The sequence below is a fragment of the Styela clava genome, chromosome 3, assembly GCF_964204865.1.
Source record: "Styela clava chromosome 3, kaStyClav1.hap1.2, whole genome shotgun sequence".
NCBI classification, from domain to species: domain Eukaryota; kingdom Metazoa; phylum Chordata; class Ascidiacea; order Stolidobranchia; family Styelidae; genus Styela; species Styela clava.
This window is the reverse complement of record NC_135252.1, coordinates 23,906,978-23,925,838: the sequence shown is the minus strand read 5'-3', so window position 1 is coordinate 23,925,838 and position 18,861 is coordinate 23,906,978. Positions and strand designations below refer to the sequence as shown.

Sequence of the window (18,861 nt, the reverse complement as noted above, 5' to 3'; positions counted from 1 at the left end):
GGCCCGCGACGTCTCACTGAATTATAGTAACAAAACAGGGGTTTTGACGATTATATTCTGTACGTAACAGAATTTATTGTGAGACAAGTGTAGACTAGATCAGTTGAGTAGCTCTGGGCTAGATTATATTAATATTTAACAAGTATAAAATTCACAAGTACTCGTTTATTGAGCCAATTATTTAATTATAATTAGACAAATGGCAACAAAACGCAGAAAAGTTGATGCTAAATGCAAATGACTTTCTAAACTAGCGCAACGAATTTCAGAGGTACACCAATTGACACAAAGTACTATATCTAGCGGGACGCTGGCATTACCATGTCAGTTTTGATGCTTGTGTGTTTAATTTGATTCTTAACGCTGAAGAGCGAAGAAGGGCACGAAGTGGCACACACACATCTTTTTCTGGTATTATCGTCTCAAAAAATAGAAGATGCAACAATCAACAAACGTTTCCTTGATCTTCGTTACACTTTTCAAGTTCAACTCAAATTTACACAATTTCCATAGCCATATTCGTGTGAGAAAAAGTGCTTCTCCGTAAAATAAAGCCACGGCAGAGAACTTGAGCAACCCTGGTTCAGTTCATATTGATTAACATATTTTCCGCATCTTTACTCTAATTCGCACAGAGCTCCGTGGTGAATACTATCGGGAAAGTAATTCCACATCCCTTGGTTGGGTGAATCGGAGTTCTTTTCAACCCATACGATCATCTGCTTACTCCTGAAAATCCGCTGAGGGGTTCCTGTGGAAATAGTGTAGTTAGTTAGTTCTTAAAAAGTTCAGCAGTTCCCAAACGTTTTGTTCTTGCCGCGCCAAATTCACGGCGCACATTCACGCAAAATGCTCAAGCTTCACGCAGCTTGCGAAACTGCAGTTACATAACAATAGAGGCAGACACAACGTAACAGATAACAGAAAGTATGCAACATAGAAAAATAAAATGAATTTATTGAATCCTATACACAGCATATAGGATGAGAAACATCAAATATTTTCTATAAATACAATACGTAAAATATTAAATCATATTTCAGTTATGTTTAACACAATTCTGTTAATTTTCGCGCCGGACTTGGTGCCGGACTTGCCGCAGTGTTTTTATTACTCCAGGAAAGACCTAAATTTTCCAGCGAAAGAATAAATCTCCCAGCAATTTCAAATTTACAGCTTTAAAATGCTTACTTTAGAGTGATTTTCTAAGAAAATATGAAAAAATTGTTCAAACTTACAGCCGCCGTTTTCGCTTCCTTCTTTACCTCTTCTTTCTACAGCAAGAAAATAAAAATAAATCAGAATTAGAATTTACATCCCCTGAGCTAACTAATTTTGTTCGTCCACTCTATATCAAGTTGTGTAAATGTAATGAAATCTATGGGCAGGGGTATATTCACTTGGCTAACACAGACAGTCCCAGAACTCGTAATAGAACCAAAATAAGAAAAATTGGAATAAAATTATGGCCTAACCGCGACCTGGTACACACACTACGGGAGTCCCTCCCTGCCCCAGACACATTTTATAAGCAATTTTTTTTTAATTGTTGGCGTTGGGAAGGAATATATCCTGTGGTCATAATTTAAACAGACAATTGTAGTTTCGGTTGCAATTGATGTTCATCTCGGGCGCACCATTCTGACGTAGAGATCCAATTTCACAACTTGATCATTCTGCTCTTTGAATAGCCTTTGTAGGGTCAGGACCTGACACAAACCACGGCCCGCGAGCCAAATCCGGCCTGATGGGCAACTCAATCTGGCCCACCAGCGGCTATCACAAGCAAGCTAAAACCAAATTTTGATGTTTCGGCTAAAAAAATAGCTCAAGAAATTGTTAGGATTGCAATTTAAATTAGTTTTGACATGAAACTTAGGTATTGTTTTTCACCTTTGCTTTTGTAACACGTTAAAAAATAAAAACTTGTAACTCCAGACAATTTGGCAACTTACTGCTGTGTCCTTGGCTGCTTTTTTCACTTCTTTTTCCTGAAAAAAAAAAGGGTGAAACGTTAATTCATACAGAAGTTGGATATACAACACGTATGGCAAAATTCTCGAAATTAGAAGTCGGTAATTTTATATTGAATAGGACTAATTTGGAATAATCCAAAAGCATCTTGCGCTGATTGTTGTTGTTAATATGTTGTATGGCGCTCATTACCTAAGTGGTCTTTTGAGCCAATAACCAATAAAATTCTAAGTATTTATTTCCAGAAAGCATGCTTCAGTGGTTTTACCCACAATGCCATACCATCATGCTGTGCTGTCATTGGTCAGTTAGAGAGTGGGAAACAGAACACAGTTGTTGTGTTTATTTGGCGCTCCAGGAGTATGTGTACCAATATGGAGGTAACTAATTTTGTTCGCCTACTTTACAAGTTGTGTAAAGGAACTGAAACCTATGGGCAGGGAGTATATTCACTTAGCTAATACAGACCGTCCCCGAACTAGCAATAGAAAATGAGGAAAACGGGAATAAAATTATGGCCGAATCCTAATCTGGTACAGTACCACTATTTAATTTGCGAGCATCTAATGATATGTAAAGCGTGTCCTGTAACTTTCGAAGTGACATACATGTTCTGAAATGGGAGAACCCGTTCTCAGTGAGTTCAATACAAAACAGAATCCCCTACTGGTTATATCCCCGACCCTCGCAAAACAAAGACTAAATTTGAATAATCGATTCCATGATCGTAATTGACTCACCGCTGTATCTTTTGCTGCCTTTTTCACTTCTTTTTTCTGAAATATAACGAACAAATTAGATATAAGCGACTCCATTTTGGTGAATCGTAACATCCTAATTTATACAAGTTTCTAATGTTAATCAGTGGCTTTCAACCATTTTGATGGGTTGGGTTGATGGGCCCCCTTTAGTCATTAGTTTAATTTTCTGAAACGTCGGCAAACCTAATTTGATTATATTCAAATGATATACATATGACAATATAAAGTCTCGGGGTTGAATGAAAATTTGTGGAGCCCCTTAACTGTACTGACGAAACCCCGGGTGCCGCGGAACACCTGTTAAAACCACTGAAATTATCACTTAATTTTATATATGTACTGATAACGATTTTAGTCAAGGATGTGACGTTGAGGGGGTATTTCATCCATCAATTGAATTAGAAAAACAAGCTCCGTTGCGTATAGAAGTAAAACACCCCTGTTTGAGTCTGGATTTGTGTAAGTATTAGCAACTCTTACCGCTTCCTTTTCCGCTTCCCCTTTTACAGCCTCCTTTGCCACTTCTTTCACCGCTTCTTTCTAATAATGTAAAAACGGACTTTGTTTGGCTAGGTATGGAAGATTGTTTATAAAAATTTCCCATGTAAAACTATTTATTCATTTTCTGTCTCTTTCGGCAATTTAGCGGTTGTTAGTAACTACTAGATGAGTAATAGAGTGACTTTGCTATGCAAAGAATTTACAAAAATTATCCTTCGTTCGTTAACGTGAAACAAATTTATTCTTATTTATTTGCTTTACTTTTATTTGTCCAGGATTTTATGAGCCTACTTATTTTCCTCTAAATATAATGAGGTTTTAGAATGCATCGGCACATGCACACATAACATTCAGTACATTTCCATAAAATTGGTCCGAAAAATGCAAAAAAGTTTTATCGCCATAGTTCCGAATAATCCACAACTACAAAACAGAGATGTGTCAACCAACTTTCCTGCTGCCCAGGACGAATTTCTGATAAAGACGCTCCTTATACCATCTTCAAATACAAATCGAAGTATAAACAAATTATAGATGTTGTTATACATGAGAATGAATAAATGTCAAGTAGAAGTGAAATGTTTGTAATAATATTATTCGAATCATTAAACTAGGGAAAAAACTCACCCCTATAACGTGCTGCCCGGGAAGATTTGGGGAGTATACAAATTATGGGGCTCCCGAAGTATGCGAACCAAGATGGCGGACATCGGCATGTAATATGTGTACTAGGTTAGGGTTAGGCCATAATTTTAGGTATAAATACTACGGGAGGCTCTTGGCTAGTCTTCGAACTGATAATAGGACTAAAATAAGGAAAATTGGAAAAAAATTATCGCCTAACCCTAACCTGTTACCCATGTTACGTTCCGATGTCCGCCATCTTGGTTCGCATACTTCGGGAGCACCGAAATTATATATGTTGTTATACATGAGGATAAATGAATTGAAGGTCAAGTAGGAGTTGAATGTTTGTTATATTATTATTTAAATTTTTAAACTGGGCAACAAACATCTTGTTTGCTCCCCTCCCCCAGACACACCCCCGCCAAGAAAAATAGCAATTAAGCAAAACAATGTGCACACTTCGAGCCCAGAAACACTCACCGCCTTCTCCTTTGTCTTGTCTTCTGCCAACGTTACCGCCAGTAAGGCAAGTGAGAAAAATATAACAAATTGTAGTTTCATATTGAATTAGGACTAAAGGAAATGTTAAATTTTCAAATCTGGCATTATTGCATGAATTAAAATTGTTCTATTTCCGCATTCAACTCAAACAAGCTTTAGAATATGAGAATACATAATTCTTCAGTGACAGAAGAAAAATGCATGTGAATGTATAATGCTATTTATTGGTGAGTTGATGCATTGAAAGCAGCATTTAATGGAAACTCATCTTTGGGTGCCCAATCACAATAGCTGTTATGTTCATTTAACTTACATGAAAAAATGACTGTCTGCAATCCTGCCTGTCTGTAATAACCAATTTGTACAAAAAGTGGGTTTGCCAACCAGAACACCTACACACCAAATTGTAGTTTCATATTGATCTATGACTAGATTTTTATAAATTACATTATTAGATCAATGATAGATTCAAGAGGGTTCTCTCTTGTATCGAAGACACTAACAACAGATTTCTTCATTTTCAGAAACCCACGCCAAACGTTTAGCTTTATAACAATATAAGAACGTAACGTCGGCGGTGTGTCGCATCGAGCTAGTCGGTAGGAATACGCTCGCCACTGCACCTCTAATTACCCTGCGTGGGTTCGCAGGTTCGTGTTATGTGCGAGAGGATTGCTGGACTCCTCGCCGCCGTAGGGTGGTTCACGTAACCGCTGGTCGGTTACGGCTTCCTCCATCATCAAGTACATGCTTCCGAAAACAAATACCTGGTTAACTAATCCGGTACCCGACATTGACCGATAACCGGACGAGAGACCGTGGTTTGCCAAATGATTAAGTCGTCTTATCGGCTTTCCTCCCCCCCGGGATAAATATGTAAATACTATCTTAATATAAGATCCCGTGATAAAAAGATTCGATTCTGAAATCACAAGGTAGTCAAAAAAGCTCTATTGTATACAGACCCAGTGACGGAGTTTGAGGAACGGGTTCTTTTTTGTATCAAATTCACGAACAACTCCAAACCCTCATTTTCGGAAATTCATTCTGATCTTATGGCCATATAACTAACTATAAACAATATTGTAGTATATCGCTATGTAAGCTACATTAATATGACACGTTTTACATGAATCTAACACATAACTTTCGAAACGCCAAATAAAACGCTAGGTGTCAGTTTTGATCCGTCTGACAAACCCGTCGAATATGAAAAATCTGAGTATAATGTATTGACAAGAGGTTCCTAGAGTATTTAAAAGCACAATGTATTTACTTCTGTTATGAAAATCACGAAGGTATTGAAAATTCCATTAAACCGTTTCTCGGTACGCCATACTTCCTACGCCATCAAGTCCGTGCATCTGAAAACAAATAACTTGCTAACTAATCCCACGCCCGCTCATATTTTATTTGGAAGAATTCGGAACCTCGGAACCTATCTATCACTATTTGGGTGAAGTGATGGTCCGGCATGGAAGTTGAGCTTAAGACGTAAACTGCGATGCAAAGTCTAATGCTTTTACCACTACGCCAGCGGTTGCCAAATTTTTTTTTCGCGCGGCGCCAAATTATCAGGAAAAAAACTCACGGCGAACACGAAAAAGTGCTGCTTTCGAATAAAACCCAATTTTGTGATTGTTAATGTACCGCGACGCAACCTTTAGGAACCGCTGCACTAGGTCATAAGTTCTTAGAGCGCTCTATACGAAGCCCCAGGGCTCCATGAGAGAAACCTAAGGGCTCTGAGAGCTATTCGTTTGTTTATAAATAATGCTGAATATTTTTTGAATGCAAAGCAGCAAATACAACCGAGTCATTAAATAAAGTAATCCTTGTTCACTCAGGAACATTAATCGGTGAGTAACGATGTTATTTTTTTAAACTTTTATAAGTTTAGCATTCATCACGGGCTCTCAGAAGAAATGCACATGGTTATTACGGTTCTAGGAAATTTCGCCGCATAGGAAAAATCGTCGTATGAAAATTTGCCTTTTTTAAAAAAAGATACGCATACCATAACCCTATAAACTTAACTGTTATAATCACAAATACTTGTTTTACAACAAAATGCTTTTGCAATTTTTCCTATGCGGCGAAATATCATGCGGCAAGATTTCTCACGCAAATTTTCCGGACACGGGCTGTCAAGCTCACACCTTATTCGTTGTTGGTGATGGCCAAGCGCAGTTGTCAAGATATTCAAACTCGTCAAATATTTACTTTCTCTAATACAAATCACGGCGCATTGGAAAGAAAATCTCGATCAAATTAAGACATTTTAAAAGTTTATAATAAACGCGTTTTTAACTAAATGCGATACGCTGGCTTGTTTTCCACATATATACGGTCATGATGCGGCTGAAAGCCTACATCTCCTATTTTATTTAATTCAGTAGTTCTCAAAATTTTATGTACAGTTGACTAGCCCTATTTTAGAAAATGGATGATATTTCGAGGACCGCTTGAAATTATCTCGTTGCGAAGAATTCGGGCACTACTTGTCAAATGTTTGTCCTAACTTAGCATTCTCTGCCTTGCAACCCGTGAAAAGTCGATCCTATCCGTCCTAAAGTTGCGTTAAAATAGCATAATTTCCATTTGCGCATATATTTTTAGGTATTCTAACCATATTGCCCATACTGCAACGTATTTCCGCGTTTTAGCATATGTTCGGTCGAAAGACGTAATCCGCATTGTTTTATAACAATCAGTATTGTTAATATTATTCGTATTGTTATACAGCCACATTATTTATCATTGATTATAGATGGTCGTGCTTAAACGGTATGATTTTCTTAAAATTATATTTGCGCAGTATGGAATTAGTCAGGGTAGCATGCGGGCGAATACGTATGCCTAACGCCAGAAAACGTCGATTTCAAAAGTCTTGTGCAGGGGTCGGCAACCTTTTGTCGCTCGCGGGCCAAAATTAAGGTTGCAAGTCATTGGCGGGCCGCACATATTTTTAGAAAGTTGAAAAACCGAACGAATGGTACTTTTTATAATAAAAATCAAGCAGTTATACATCTCTCGAATAGAATATAGATTTATTTCCTCATTGCATCTCATAAAATTCCATTTGAATATTTTCAGCGCCATTGAACCCTTTGCACTTAGCATCAACTTTTCTGCGTTTTGTTGCCGTCAAAACGAATGTTTTGTTATTATAATTTAGTGAAGCGTCGCGGGCCGGATCCGGCCCGCGGGTCGTAGGTTGCCGACCCCTGGTCTTGAGCGTTTAAAAAGCGTTTCAAAATACGAAAAATCTTTTTTTCTTTCCTTTCAACAGGGCATTTGGGGCCCTTCTCTCATTGGCTCACCCTCCTGGCTTCGCCACGTGCTGTTAATATGGGTAAATTATTCCATACTCCACTGTTTTACGATCTCTCTTATGTTCCTATACATACATTTTACAGCATACGAACCTACAACTTGTAGACATACATAATACTAGAAGTGTACCGATGTATCGGTATCGGCCATTTTTCGGTATCCGTATTGGAGACCGATTTTCATGATTTCATTTTGCTTTTGAATCTGATCAAAAATGTTTTAAAAAATAAGTTAGAATACTGATGCTGAAATTTTTTTGCTCGCGGTATTGGCATCGTTAAAATATACTGATAAAATACTAATCAGAAATACAGCGATTAAGCAATAACAGAACAGTAACCTATCTCATGCCAACCCAATCTAAGATAGATAACCAGTGGTGCATCTAGGGTACTCGTGTCTTGGCCGCCGTTTGAAAAGGGGTGCAAAAAGGGCGAAAATATCCATTTGTAAAATGTTCAATAAAATAATTGAAACTCGTATTTTTACTCAAATAATAACGTACAGATATCTCCATTCAACAGCTGTCTTCAAAAATTATTGATCAGAGAGGCGCACTTTCGAACTTTGCCATGGGTGCCATTTACAAAAATACGCCACTGTAGATCACCAATAAAGTTAGTAGTGGGGTTATTACAGGATGATAACGATTTGCTATTGCAGCATTTCTCAAACTTTTTTGTCCCAGAATGCCTACGTTTTTTAACTCGCCTCGCGGAACACCAAGAAACTAGAATGTAAAACTGATAATACAAAAATTGTGTAATGGATTTACTTTGTGCATCAACTTGCACAATAGGCTTATCAAAACATCTTTTGAGGCTTCCAGTTTTAAGCCAACAATCCATTGAGAATTTAGAAGGTAAAAGTGATTGGTGGTTTTTTGAAACATTTAGCCTATGTCAAATTTGAAAAGTTTGCTGTAAACTTGACAATAAAAAATTAGGCCGAGGGTATTGAACGGTTAACGAAAACGCCATGCTTTGAGTAACACTATTCTATTGCAATCACCGGTCTATATTACTCAATATTTACACGTTCAACCTGTTAAATTTACGATTTTTCTAACAGTCCTTTGTTTATTCATAATAACTTCCTTTACGCACATCTCACATATTCAATCTAAGATAAACGCAACATAGGGAGTTGAGCATATGCGATTTCATTCCCTCAATCGCAATATATAAAGTTTAAGACATATTGCTTCATTGTTTTTATGAAACTGCGTAAGATTTGTAAAATGAATTGAAAAATTGAGTTAATTAAATAAACTACCCGCATTTTCAAAACTAATAACTTCACCCAGATATAAATTTTCTTTATCTCTGTCTGGCAACCCTATATTTGACCCCAAAATTGACCTATGACCTCTAAATTTTATTCCGAAAATCAACTCTGACCTCTAAATTTTGACCCCTCATTAGGGAAGGAATAGAAAGCTATTACTATTATGTTACGATATTACACGAACTACCATAGGCCCATTTTAAATATCCGGCGACGTATGAGAGGTCGCCTAGGAATAACTTTCACAACGATTGATGTCTTTAGGGGGTCAAAGATTCTAGAAAGTTTTATTGAACCCGGAAATCGTTCATGAAGTGATTTCCTGTGATAAAAGGTTTTATTCTGCATAGATTTGTTGACGTAATATTTATTTATACAATTTGTTGGTTTCTGTTTCTCAGCTTCTATTTTTGTCATCCGTTCTTATTCTTCTGTCCTTACATCATTGGTTTGCAGTTTCACAACACACCATTTCCCATTGCCGGGTGTTATCGCTTACAAACATACTGCATTCACATGTTGCAGCAAGCGCTTCATTCAAAGTTGCAGCAATGACGCGAGCCGTGTTGGCCACACCCTAGCCACGCCACTTATTTTATACAATGCCTTCCTCTCCGAACAAGGTCTTATACAAGCACCTACAAATATCTAACGATACGTATGGAGATTCTATTATTTGGAAAAGCCAGAATCTTTCTGATTAGACAACGCCTACTCAAATATTACATGATATCTGAACCCTTGATGTGTCATCTGTGGTACCAACACATTTAAGTCTAAGGCGAGATCAACTCTAATTTAATAAACAAATGATACACATTACGTATATAATACACAAAAAATGCATTTCGCTATACTCAGCATATAAAAAGAAACACGATTATAGATGAAACTATGTTACGTATTTTCACTAATGCTTCAAAGTGCCATAAAGCAGTGGTTCCCGGCCCGCGGGCCAATAACGCCCGCGTAACGATTCAATATAGTCTCCCGGACTCTACTGAGATGGTTTAACACTTTGTTATTTTATTGTGTGTTCTAGATATCGCTAATTGTTACGTCATTATCACAGTTTAGGCACGTGTATATCCGTTAAAGTTCATTTTGGTATCTTAAATATTCGTTATCTTAATTACCGGTATGGAACCCTTGAAGGCTTTTTTACTGGCCCGCGAATATTCTTCAGCTTCAAATTTGGACCGTCAATCAACTTTGGAAACTACTGCGGCATAAAGTGTTTAAATAGAGTCGTATAATATAATGTATTTTAGTCATTGTTAAGCCCATTTAACGAGTTTTAAGGATTGTAATATTACAAAGGTTAAATAAATTAATAATGCCCATTTTGAGGTATTTGGTCTTCATTTTGGCTCAACACTCAAGCAAATCCTAACGGTTGATTTCATTGTGGTAGCGGATTCTCTTGCCGTTTCTTCTCGACAAAATAAAATTGTTTGTTTCCAATCGGCAAACGACAGTGTTACAATAACAACATCAAGAAATTGGCCTATCTGATTGAGAATAGGACTACTCCAATCAAGCTTTACAAAGCGATAAAAATGTACATTGCAGTCGCTGCAGCTACAAAAGTCACAACTGAGTAGATTATCCAGTACACAAATGATTGTTCTGGAGTTTCCGTGGTCGAATCGACGACGTCCAGTTATAAGTCTGACCAGTTGCATTCTCATAGTGTTGTACCATGTCAAACGCGGCCAGTAAGATTTTAAAATAAAATTATTTTCAAAATCTCAAAACGTCAAAGTAGGTTTAATGAAAAGATAACGGAAAGGTTTTTAAAATAAGCGCACCAACTAAATACTTGTATAAATTATACGTTTGCTGACAATTCACTTTCTTCTTGTCAATTGTTCTTTGTGCACAAGTTCAAATCAGTTTTCAAAAGATCTATATAAAATTTTAATTTTCACATAGAGATAAATTGAAAACATTAAATGCAATGTTCACAAACTTCAAATATGCATTTACAGCTCTTAATAAGCGTGTGAGGGTTTATTTACCCCACCATGTCGGATTTAATCATAAAGTCTATACAACGGTATTGATTGGACATTACGTACTAATTTCTCAATCATTTCAACAGTAATAGACAGCTTTGAATAATCATTTTCATTTATTTTTGGAGATTCTTACAGTATTCATGTTTTTTTCTGTTAATTTTTCGTAGGCGGAGCTTATCATATTACACAAATGCATTTGATAAAAAGGACTCAAAACGTGGTTGTTTTAAATAACTCATAAGTCAATATTTTGTTCGAAAATGCCCAAACTTTGCACAAAGTACGGGATACCCTGCTTGTAATTACAAGTAATAAAGAAATGTAAGCATCTAAAATAAGGCGGGCGAGATCAAATTTAACAAATAATTTTATACTAAATTAGCTTCACGCTCCCACAAAAAATATTCCCCCCTCCCCTTTGTTGGGCGCGACTCACAAATTCTATTATTTGGGAAGAACGGTATCTTTACGATTCGACAACACCTGTCTAATTATTACACTCTACATGAAATATATATGAACTTACCTAAGTAATCTGGGAAGCCAACACATTTAAGGGTTCTCCTGAAGTATGCGCACCGAGATGTCGCATAACCTGAACCCTAACCTGGTACACAACCTGAGTTTAGGTTGTGCGCCATCTTGGTGCCCATACTTCAGGAGGTCCCATTTGAGCCTATCGCTTTAACCGCTTTGCGCTATCGCTCACAAGACACTCACGGTACAATCGGGCCTTATTTCACTTAATCGCTTCCTGTAATATAATACTCTACGCCAGGGGTCGGCAACCTACGGCCCGCGACGCTTCGCTGAATTATAGTAACAAAATAGCTGTTTTGACGATTATATTCTTTAAGTAACAGAATTTATTAAGAGACACGTGTAAACTAAATTATATTATAATATAAAAAGTATAAAATTTACAATTACTCATTTAATGAGCATATAATTCAATTATAATTAGACAAATGGCAACAAAACGCAGAAAAGTTGATACTAAGTTCAATATCTCCGCAAATATTCAAATAGAATTTTATGAGATGCAATGAGAAAATAAATCTATATTCTATTTAAGAGATGTATCACTGCTTGATTTTTAATATAAAAAGTATCATCCCTTCGGTTTTCATCTTTCTGAAAATATGTGCGGCCCGCCAATGACTTGCAACCATTATTTTGGCCCGCGAGCGACAAAAGGTTGCCGACCCCTGCTCTACGCAAATGCATTTTGCACTCCATTCAAAATTGCTAAATGCTGCTTTGAACAATCTTGCTTATAAAATGCAACAACGCAATTGTGCTATAATTGGGGCGAAGTTATAAATAAATCTTACAATAAATGTATCTTTTGGTTTTTAGTGCATGGATCGCCCATCTATTTTCGAGTGACATCGACTAAAATCTTCCTAAGATCTAACAATTTTTGGCTCGCTTAGCATTAATAGAAAGCAGTGGCGTAGCAAGACTCTCGTGCCCAAAATATTTCGTGGAAATGACCCTAAAAACTCTCGGACATAAGCTAAAACAATTTTTTTTTTATTTCGTCAAAAAGTATAACATGTCGCTATAAAAAGGCTATGGTAACCTAAAAGTTGCCGTTTAACTTGGTTACTTCAATTTTTTCATACGTTTTTCCTCTTCTGCCCCTTTTCTGCGTTTCTGTACGCCACTGAGAGGTTTTGCTTTCGACATCATTCTGACAACCTTGCGCTTTCGTGTTAGCAAACTCATCCACCATCTTCGTCATATGAATTTTTTTAATTTGCTTCAAATATCAGTAGCTTACCTGTGATAATTGTCGTGTAAGTTTTGAAAAAAAATTCATTCGCGCCGGCACCATCACTTTTGAAGATTGAACACGCATCTGGTTTTCTACCGATGCCACCGGTGCTAGGCTTAATTCCTCCTCAGTTACGTTCGGTATTCCCAAGTCTAATTGTTTCAATTTTGGTTTAAATATTTCGTTTATCTTGGTTACTTAAATTTTTTCCATACGTTCTTCCTCTTCTGCGCTTTATTCTTCGTTTTTGTGCGCCACTGAGAGGTTTTGCTTTCGACATCAATCTGACAGCCTTCGTAATTGTGCCGGTGGCCGGTGCGATCAAACCACACGACGCCGAAAATCGACGACTCCGGCATTGTTACGTAACAAAACGATTTGAGCAGAACTAACATCAACATTATAAGATGTGCATTACTGCTTTTGCAATGCAGATTTTAGTTTTGCAGCTTAAATTACTAAATTTTAACCGCTTGGGGCCCCCTGCGACCGCGGGGGTTGCGGGGGTGGATGCTACGCCACTTATAGAAAGTAACATCAAAATGTATATTCTGATCCCACTTAACTGTTGCGTATTGCATTTAAAAGTGCTTCCGCGCGCCGCCGAATTATAATATAAACTCATTGGAATACATTATTTTATCTATATATATTTAGGATTTTTTTTCTGGTAGCATCGCCTCAAAAATATAATACAACACAATCAACAAACGTTTCCTTGATCCGCGTTACATTTTTCGAATTTTGACTCCAATTTTCGGCCAAATTTACACCGTTTCCATAGCAACATTCGTGTGAGAACAACAAATACTTCTACGTAAAAAATAAGCTACGTATGAAAACCGTTCGTGGTCTACATGGAGAAGAGAGGGGGTTGAGCAACCTTTGCTTAGTCCATGTTGTTGAAAATATTTCCCGCATTTCACTTTAATTCGCACAGAGTTCCGTGATGAATACTATCAGGAAAGTAATTCCACATCCCTTGGTTGGGTGAATCGGAGTTCTTTTCAACCCATATGATCATCTGCTTACTCCTGGAGATCCGCTGAGGGGTACCTGTGGTTATAGTTAGATATTGAATTGTTGATAATCAATAGTGTACAAAGAAATGGAGGGCGTACGTAAAAATGACAATATCAGTTCGTCTAGTGCAGTGGTTCCCTTAAAAAAATTCCATGACGGCCTCCTTGCAATTTTTTTAATGATTCCCGGCCTTGTGCAATAAAACAAAACATTAAAAGAACAACAAAAAATCAGTAGTATAGTAAAAACATTAAAACGAACAATAGTATTTGACGAGTTTAATAAGATGGGTGCACTTGTTTCCTTTACAAACAGCATTTAAAAGCGAACTGGCATAACTTACACCTTTGCAGTTAGTTAACTTGTATTGGCAGCCATTGCTCTCTGTGATATCAAAGGGCCACAGCTCTGTGACATCACATTGGGACAGCGTGATTGAAGCAGTTAGCGAAGAATCAGTGTCTCCAGCAGTGAGTGCGATGCAGTAAAAGGACACAAATGTGTATTTGCAAATTTAAGCACTTAATTTTTGTAGTATTAAACTATGAGCAATGTAACAGATTTCTTTAGCGGACCTTCGGTAAGTGCTTCACGGACCCAAGTTTGAGAACCACTGGACTCCAGTTCAAATAGAAATTTTGTTTAATGGGGTACAATAGTTTAGTTTTAGCTTAGCTAACGAAAAGTATGTTTACCTGGAAACCATTGCTGAAAGTCAGATCTCGAACCGTTTAAGAATGTCGTCGTGTTGGTCTGTAAAGTTAAAATATTTTCAGAATTAGTCCGATATTCGCTGCTAACATCACACTGTTTGGTTCAGTGTTCTTTTTTTGTCCCTTACGACTTACACTCCATACATCAGTGGCCGCATGTGAAATGCCTTGTTTAGAATAAAGGCGGGAAAACAACCTTTCTATAGTCCTCTATTTCTTTATTCTAGTTAAAACAAACAAGAGAGCGATGCTCAAATATATAGACACGAAATGGTGCAAGTATACAATCTGTCACAGTAGCCTACCGGTACCGTATCGCAGAGGAGCAGATTTGAATGGAATCGCCGAATAGAGCGCAATTTTCAATTTTGATGACGTCATCGCACACAAAAAACGAAGAAAAAGACCACAGAAATTTTTGAAACAAATATAAGTAATAATCATCTAGAGAAAAATTCTATATTTAACCAATCAAAAACGACTTTTCCATAACAACAAGAATAGAAATAACAAGAGAACAACAACAACATAATAACAAAACGGTCCATTTCGTGCCCTTCTACGCTCTTCAGCGTTAAGAATCAAATTAAACACCCAAGCATCAAAACTGACATGATAATGCCAGTGTTTCGCTAGATATAGTACTTTGTGTCAAATTGGTGTACCTCTGAAATTCTTGCGCACCCCTAGTTTGGAACGTCATGTTTCGACTATTTCCCCATCCCCACGTCTCCCCATTGAGCCAGATACTCACCTCAGGATCATATCCCATTCCAAGCCATAACGTATGAAAGTTTAGAAAATGAGGAATCCTCTTTCTCACAGACGAACCGATCATGTCATAATGTTCCTTACTATAAATATTCGCCAACGATCCTAGAAAAAAATAGAGATCGGTAAATAGATTTATGTGCCTCATATAAATATAGGACAAAAACAGAGATGGAGCCAAGAAATGCTGCACTTTGGAAGTCAAGACGCTTGGTGAAAAAGGTCATACATCCTTTCATAAAACGAACAGACATTCAATGAGAATGTCGTTGTTGTCGTCGAACTTAAGTCAGTCAGCTAAAGTATGCTCTATATTGCAAATTATTTATAAAGACAGCAATTCTAGAAACATGCAATTTATTGAGCTTTTGGACATATTTCAGCAATTTTTTATTAAATTAATTAACCAGAAAATAAGCTAATAATAATATCCGATGTGTAGCGATTGGGACAGCCAATGCTGAACCGAAAAAAAAACGTAACTTCCATTCTCTTATACTGATTGTTTAAATATGTATGTAACCGCTTTTCTTGTTATAGTTGAACTATGTATGTCTGAAGAAGTCTGACCTTGGCCAGGCGAAACGTTACAAAAATATATTTGTGTTAGTGTGCAGCAAGACTCTTGAATCACTTAGGATAGTTATTTTTACTCTTCCTACAGCATCCTTGCAATATATGCATACGGATCCGCCGAAACAAAAGCATAGAAAAAGGATAAGTAGTTAGTTTCGCAGAAACCCAATCATTAGCATAAAAACTGGAGTCGTGATTTCATCAGACACAAGTGGGCCGGATGAAACACTTCAGTCACCCGAGAGCCGTAATTGCCCCCCCCCCCCCCGGTTTAAAACTTGGAAACATATTTTATAAACAACCTTCCTGCTTTTCGCATTCTTCTTTTGCTTGTGCGTGGTTAATTCCTGCTCCGATATAAACCATCCAGAAGCATTTGCGTTGGTAGATCACGTGACATAAACCTATAAAAATGCTGTACTGATTAGCCAGTCTGCGTCAAATCGAACATCCTTTCCTAAATGTAAAAAGGCCCAGTTCTGTGGTTCCAAACCACTTTTGGCGCATTTCTCCCTTGATCTATTTTCAGATAACAATTCCCTACTTAGCCGTGGCTTATTGTGCGGAGCCTTCGGAATGATGCACGTCGTATTATAAGTTTGAGTTGATGTCTTAATATAGCTGCGGCTAGTCGGGTTACCTGTTTGGCCATACCCCATCAAGGCCCCATCAAGGTTGTACGCATTGGTTGAAGAAAGATGCAATAACTGACTGGCGGTTACGTAACACCCGTCGTAACATCGACTTTCCTTGCCGTGGAGATCAATATACAAAATCATATTTTCCAAAGCTTACCTTGAGGGAACACCGTTTCCGGTTTTTCAGCATCCGGAAGTTCTTTGCATTTATGTTTTAGTTCCTTCACTTGTTCAGTCAATCCGTGAACCTTTGCCGTAAGGTCATCCAGAACTGAAAGTAATGAATCGTGAATAGAATGAAAGGTATGTTGCGTATTTTCAGTATTGGTGAAAAATTAATTACTGATCTTCACTAGGTACCGTTCGCGAAGACGGGTCTCGTGTAGTTTTGTACCTCAAGTACTTCTAGTGGGCGTATCATAACAATTTTTGTATATGTCTGCGTTATATAAAAATTAATTCACTACGACGTCACAGTGACGTAATAAAGCCATTCAAACTGTACGAACTGTCATTTAAAACGCGCCGACGATCACCCGAAACCAAGCAAGCTATTTCTCTCTTTTTATGGTCGCAACGATCCCGATATAAAAGAGATCGCTCTTGTTAACTGGAGTTTCTTATCGTCGGTCGATTGCAGGTACACTTTGGCAAGCTCTATGATGTGATTGTGTAGTCGTAGTGACGTCATTTTTGAATGACGTAGTCAGGTGTGGGTTAGGATCGACATGCTGATTCCAGTAGAAGTACTTGGGGTACAAAACTACACGGGACCCGCGATGACTACCTACCTGACTTTAAAGAAAATTGACTGCGATATCTCCAATATTTTACCTGTAATTAATGCATTTATCTTGTACCTTATCAAGAACTGGTTCAACATTTTATCCAAATGAAGAGCGCCCTATAATACCAATGAATGGCCTCGGAAATAAATTTATAAAAACAAAATCCCATTGATACTTTCCGATTAACGTTCCTGAGTAAATCGAAATAATTTTATTTAATGATTCAGATGTATTTGCTGTTTCCTAGTTTGAAAATATATTCGAATTTTGGCAACAAGGTGGTAATGGCATTATTTATTGAAACTATAGATAACGTCATATTTGAATTGTCGTTTTTTTGCCACGCTTCGACGACACCGTTGTCAAGTTTTATTAATGCCGTTGTTACTTCTTTGAATAGTTACAAAATTAGCCAAGTCAGTATTTGAATACGGAATAGCTAATAGTAAGTAACGAATAACTCGCGGAGCTCCCGGGTTTCTCCCATGGAGCACTGGTGCTCCGTATCAAGCACTTTGAGAACCTAGGCTTACAGTATTATACTCATCATTCTCATCGTAGCGAATGAGTATTATCTGATAAAATTGAGCTTTGGAGAGAAAGTAAAATGATAATAATATTAGAAAAACACCTGATTTCATTTTAGCTTCGATTGCGTCATTTATTCCACAATCCCCAGGCGGACCTTGGGGTCCCGCTTTCCCCATCGGGCCCCGCTTCCCCGGTCGGCCTTGACACACAGGTGGGGGGCAGACAGCTGGGTCAACAATTTGGCATAGAACACCGCTAATATAAGACACTAATATAAAAATCTTTAATACTTGCATTTTGAACTGTGAAATAAAATGAATTAGTAAGTCAGACGGAAAAAATATTTTTGAAAAATGAGAGAGCAATGCTCAAATATATCGACACGATAGTCAATTGTCACAACAGTGTTCACATAAGCCAATTTAAAGTGTTCCCATGAATTGAAATAAAGCAACCAAATTTTGTGTGAATCATCAAGCCCGGTAGCTTCTTACTTACAAATGGCAGGAGTACAGGACTCATCTGAGGGAAGATCCGATTTTTATTCAAAAATGTGAGATTCGGGAAAAACAACTTTCCACGTTTTTAATAAACAGCAAATTAGTAATTATTCAGTTTGTGTTAGGAATGATTTAAAAGTTTGAATTTCCAGTCAATCTGCATTTCTAACCCAAATCATAACTTTGAGATTTGAGAGAAAAAATAATATAAGTTTTTTAATAACAAAACAGAAATTGTCCAGTTTGGGTTAACGATAATTTTAAGTTCCAGCGCAATTTGCATTCCTAATCAAAACCCAAACTGGCTAATTACATATTTTTAGCGTTGGCAGGGGTGTTGTAGGTGTGTGTGTGAGGAAGGTGGCGTCTGGGGATTTGGACAATTGCCCTAGAACAGATGTAACTACAGTAGGCTGGTCAAAGGTTGTCGGCCTCGCGGGCCACACTATTATTTTTGTATTGCTCGCGGGCCACAATAGTGCCAAGAATAGGTATAGATAAACAAACGCTTGTCACGTTGATAATTATTTGTC

The 18,861-nt window shown here is 37.4% G+C and overlaps 1 protein-coding gene across 2 annotated transcripts; it reads right to left on the bottom strand.

Moving 5' to 3' along the window:
• Positions 1–262: 262 nt before the first annotated feature.
• On the bottom strand, positions 263–18,146 carry LOC120342612 (uncharacterized). Of its 2 annotated transcripts, none has more exons than XM_078111286.1 (6): positions 17,929–18,146; positions 16,667–16,780; positions 16,174–16,275; positions 15,279–15,400; positions 14,507–14,564; positions 263–751 (listed from the first exon to the last, which is right to left on the bottom strand). In XM_078111286.1, exons 1-6 carry the CDS (start codon positions 18,122–18,124, stop codon positions 618–620), a joined length of 726 nt encoding a protein of 241 aa, XP_077967412.1. In that variant the 5' UTR covers positions 18,125–18,146; the 3' UTR covers positions 263–617. The 2 variants fall into 2 exon arrangements, with proteins under 2 accessions (XP_077967412.1, XP_077967411.1); XM_078111285.1 differs by lacking the exon at positions 263–751 and adding an exon at positions 13,449–13,844.
• Between the last annotated feature and the right edge of the window lie 715 nt (positions 18,147–18,861).

What these genes read in the sequence shown, in the direction of transcription:
- LOC120342612 (XM_078111286.1), bottom strand. Translation starts at nt 18,124, where the DNA reads ATGCAAGTATTAAAGATTTTTATATTAGTGTCTTATATTAGCGGTGTT. An exon ending in GGAAACGGTGTTCCCTCAAG is followed by an intron (nt 16,276 to 16,666) that starts GTAAGCTTTGGA and finishes GCATTTTTATAG; the next exon opens with GTTTATGTCACGTGATCTAC. An exon ending in GAATGGGATATGATCCTGAG is followed by an intron (nt 14,565 to 15,278) that starts GTGAGTATCTGG and finishes TTAACTTTACAG; the next exon opens with ACCAACACGACGACATTCTT.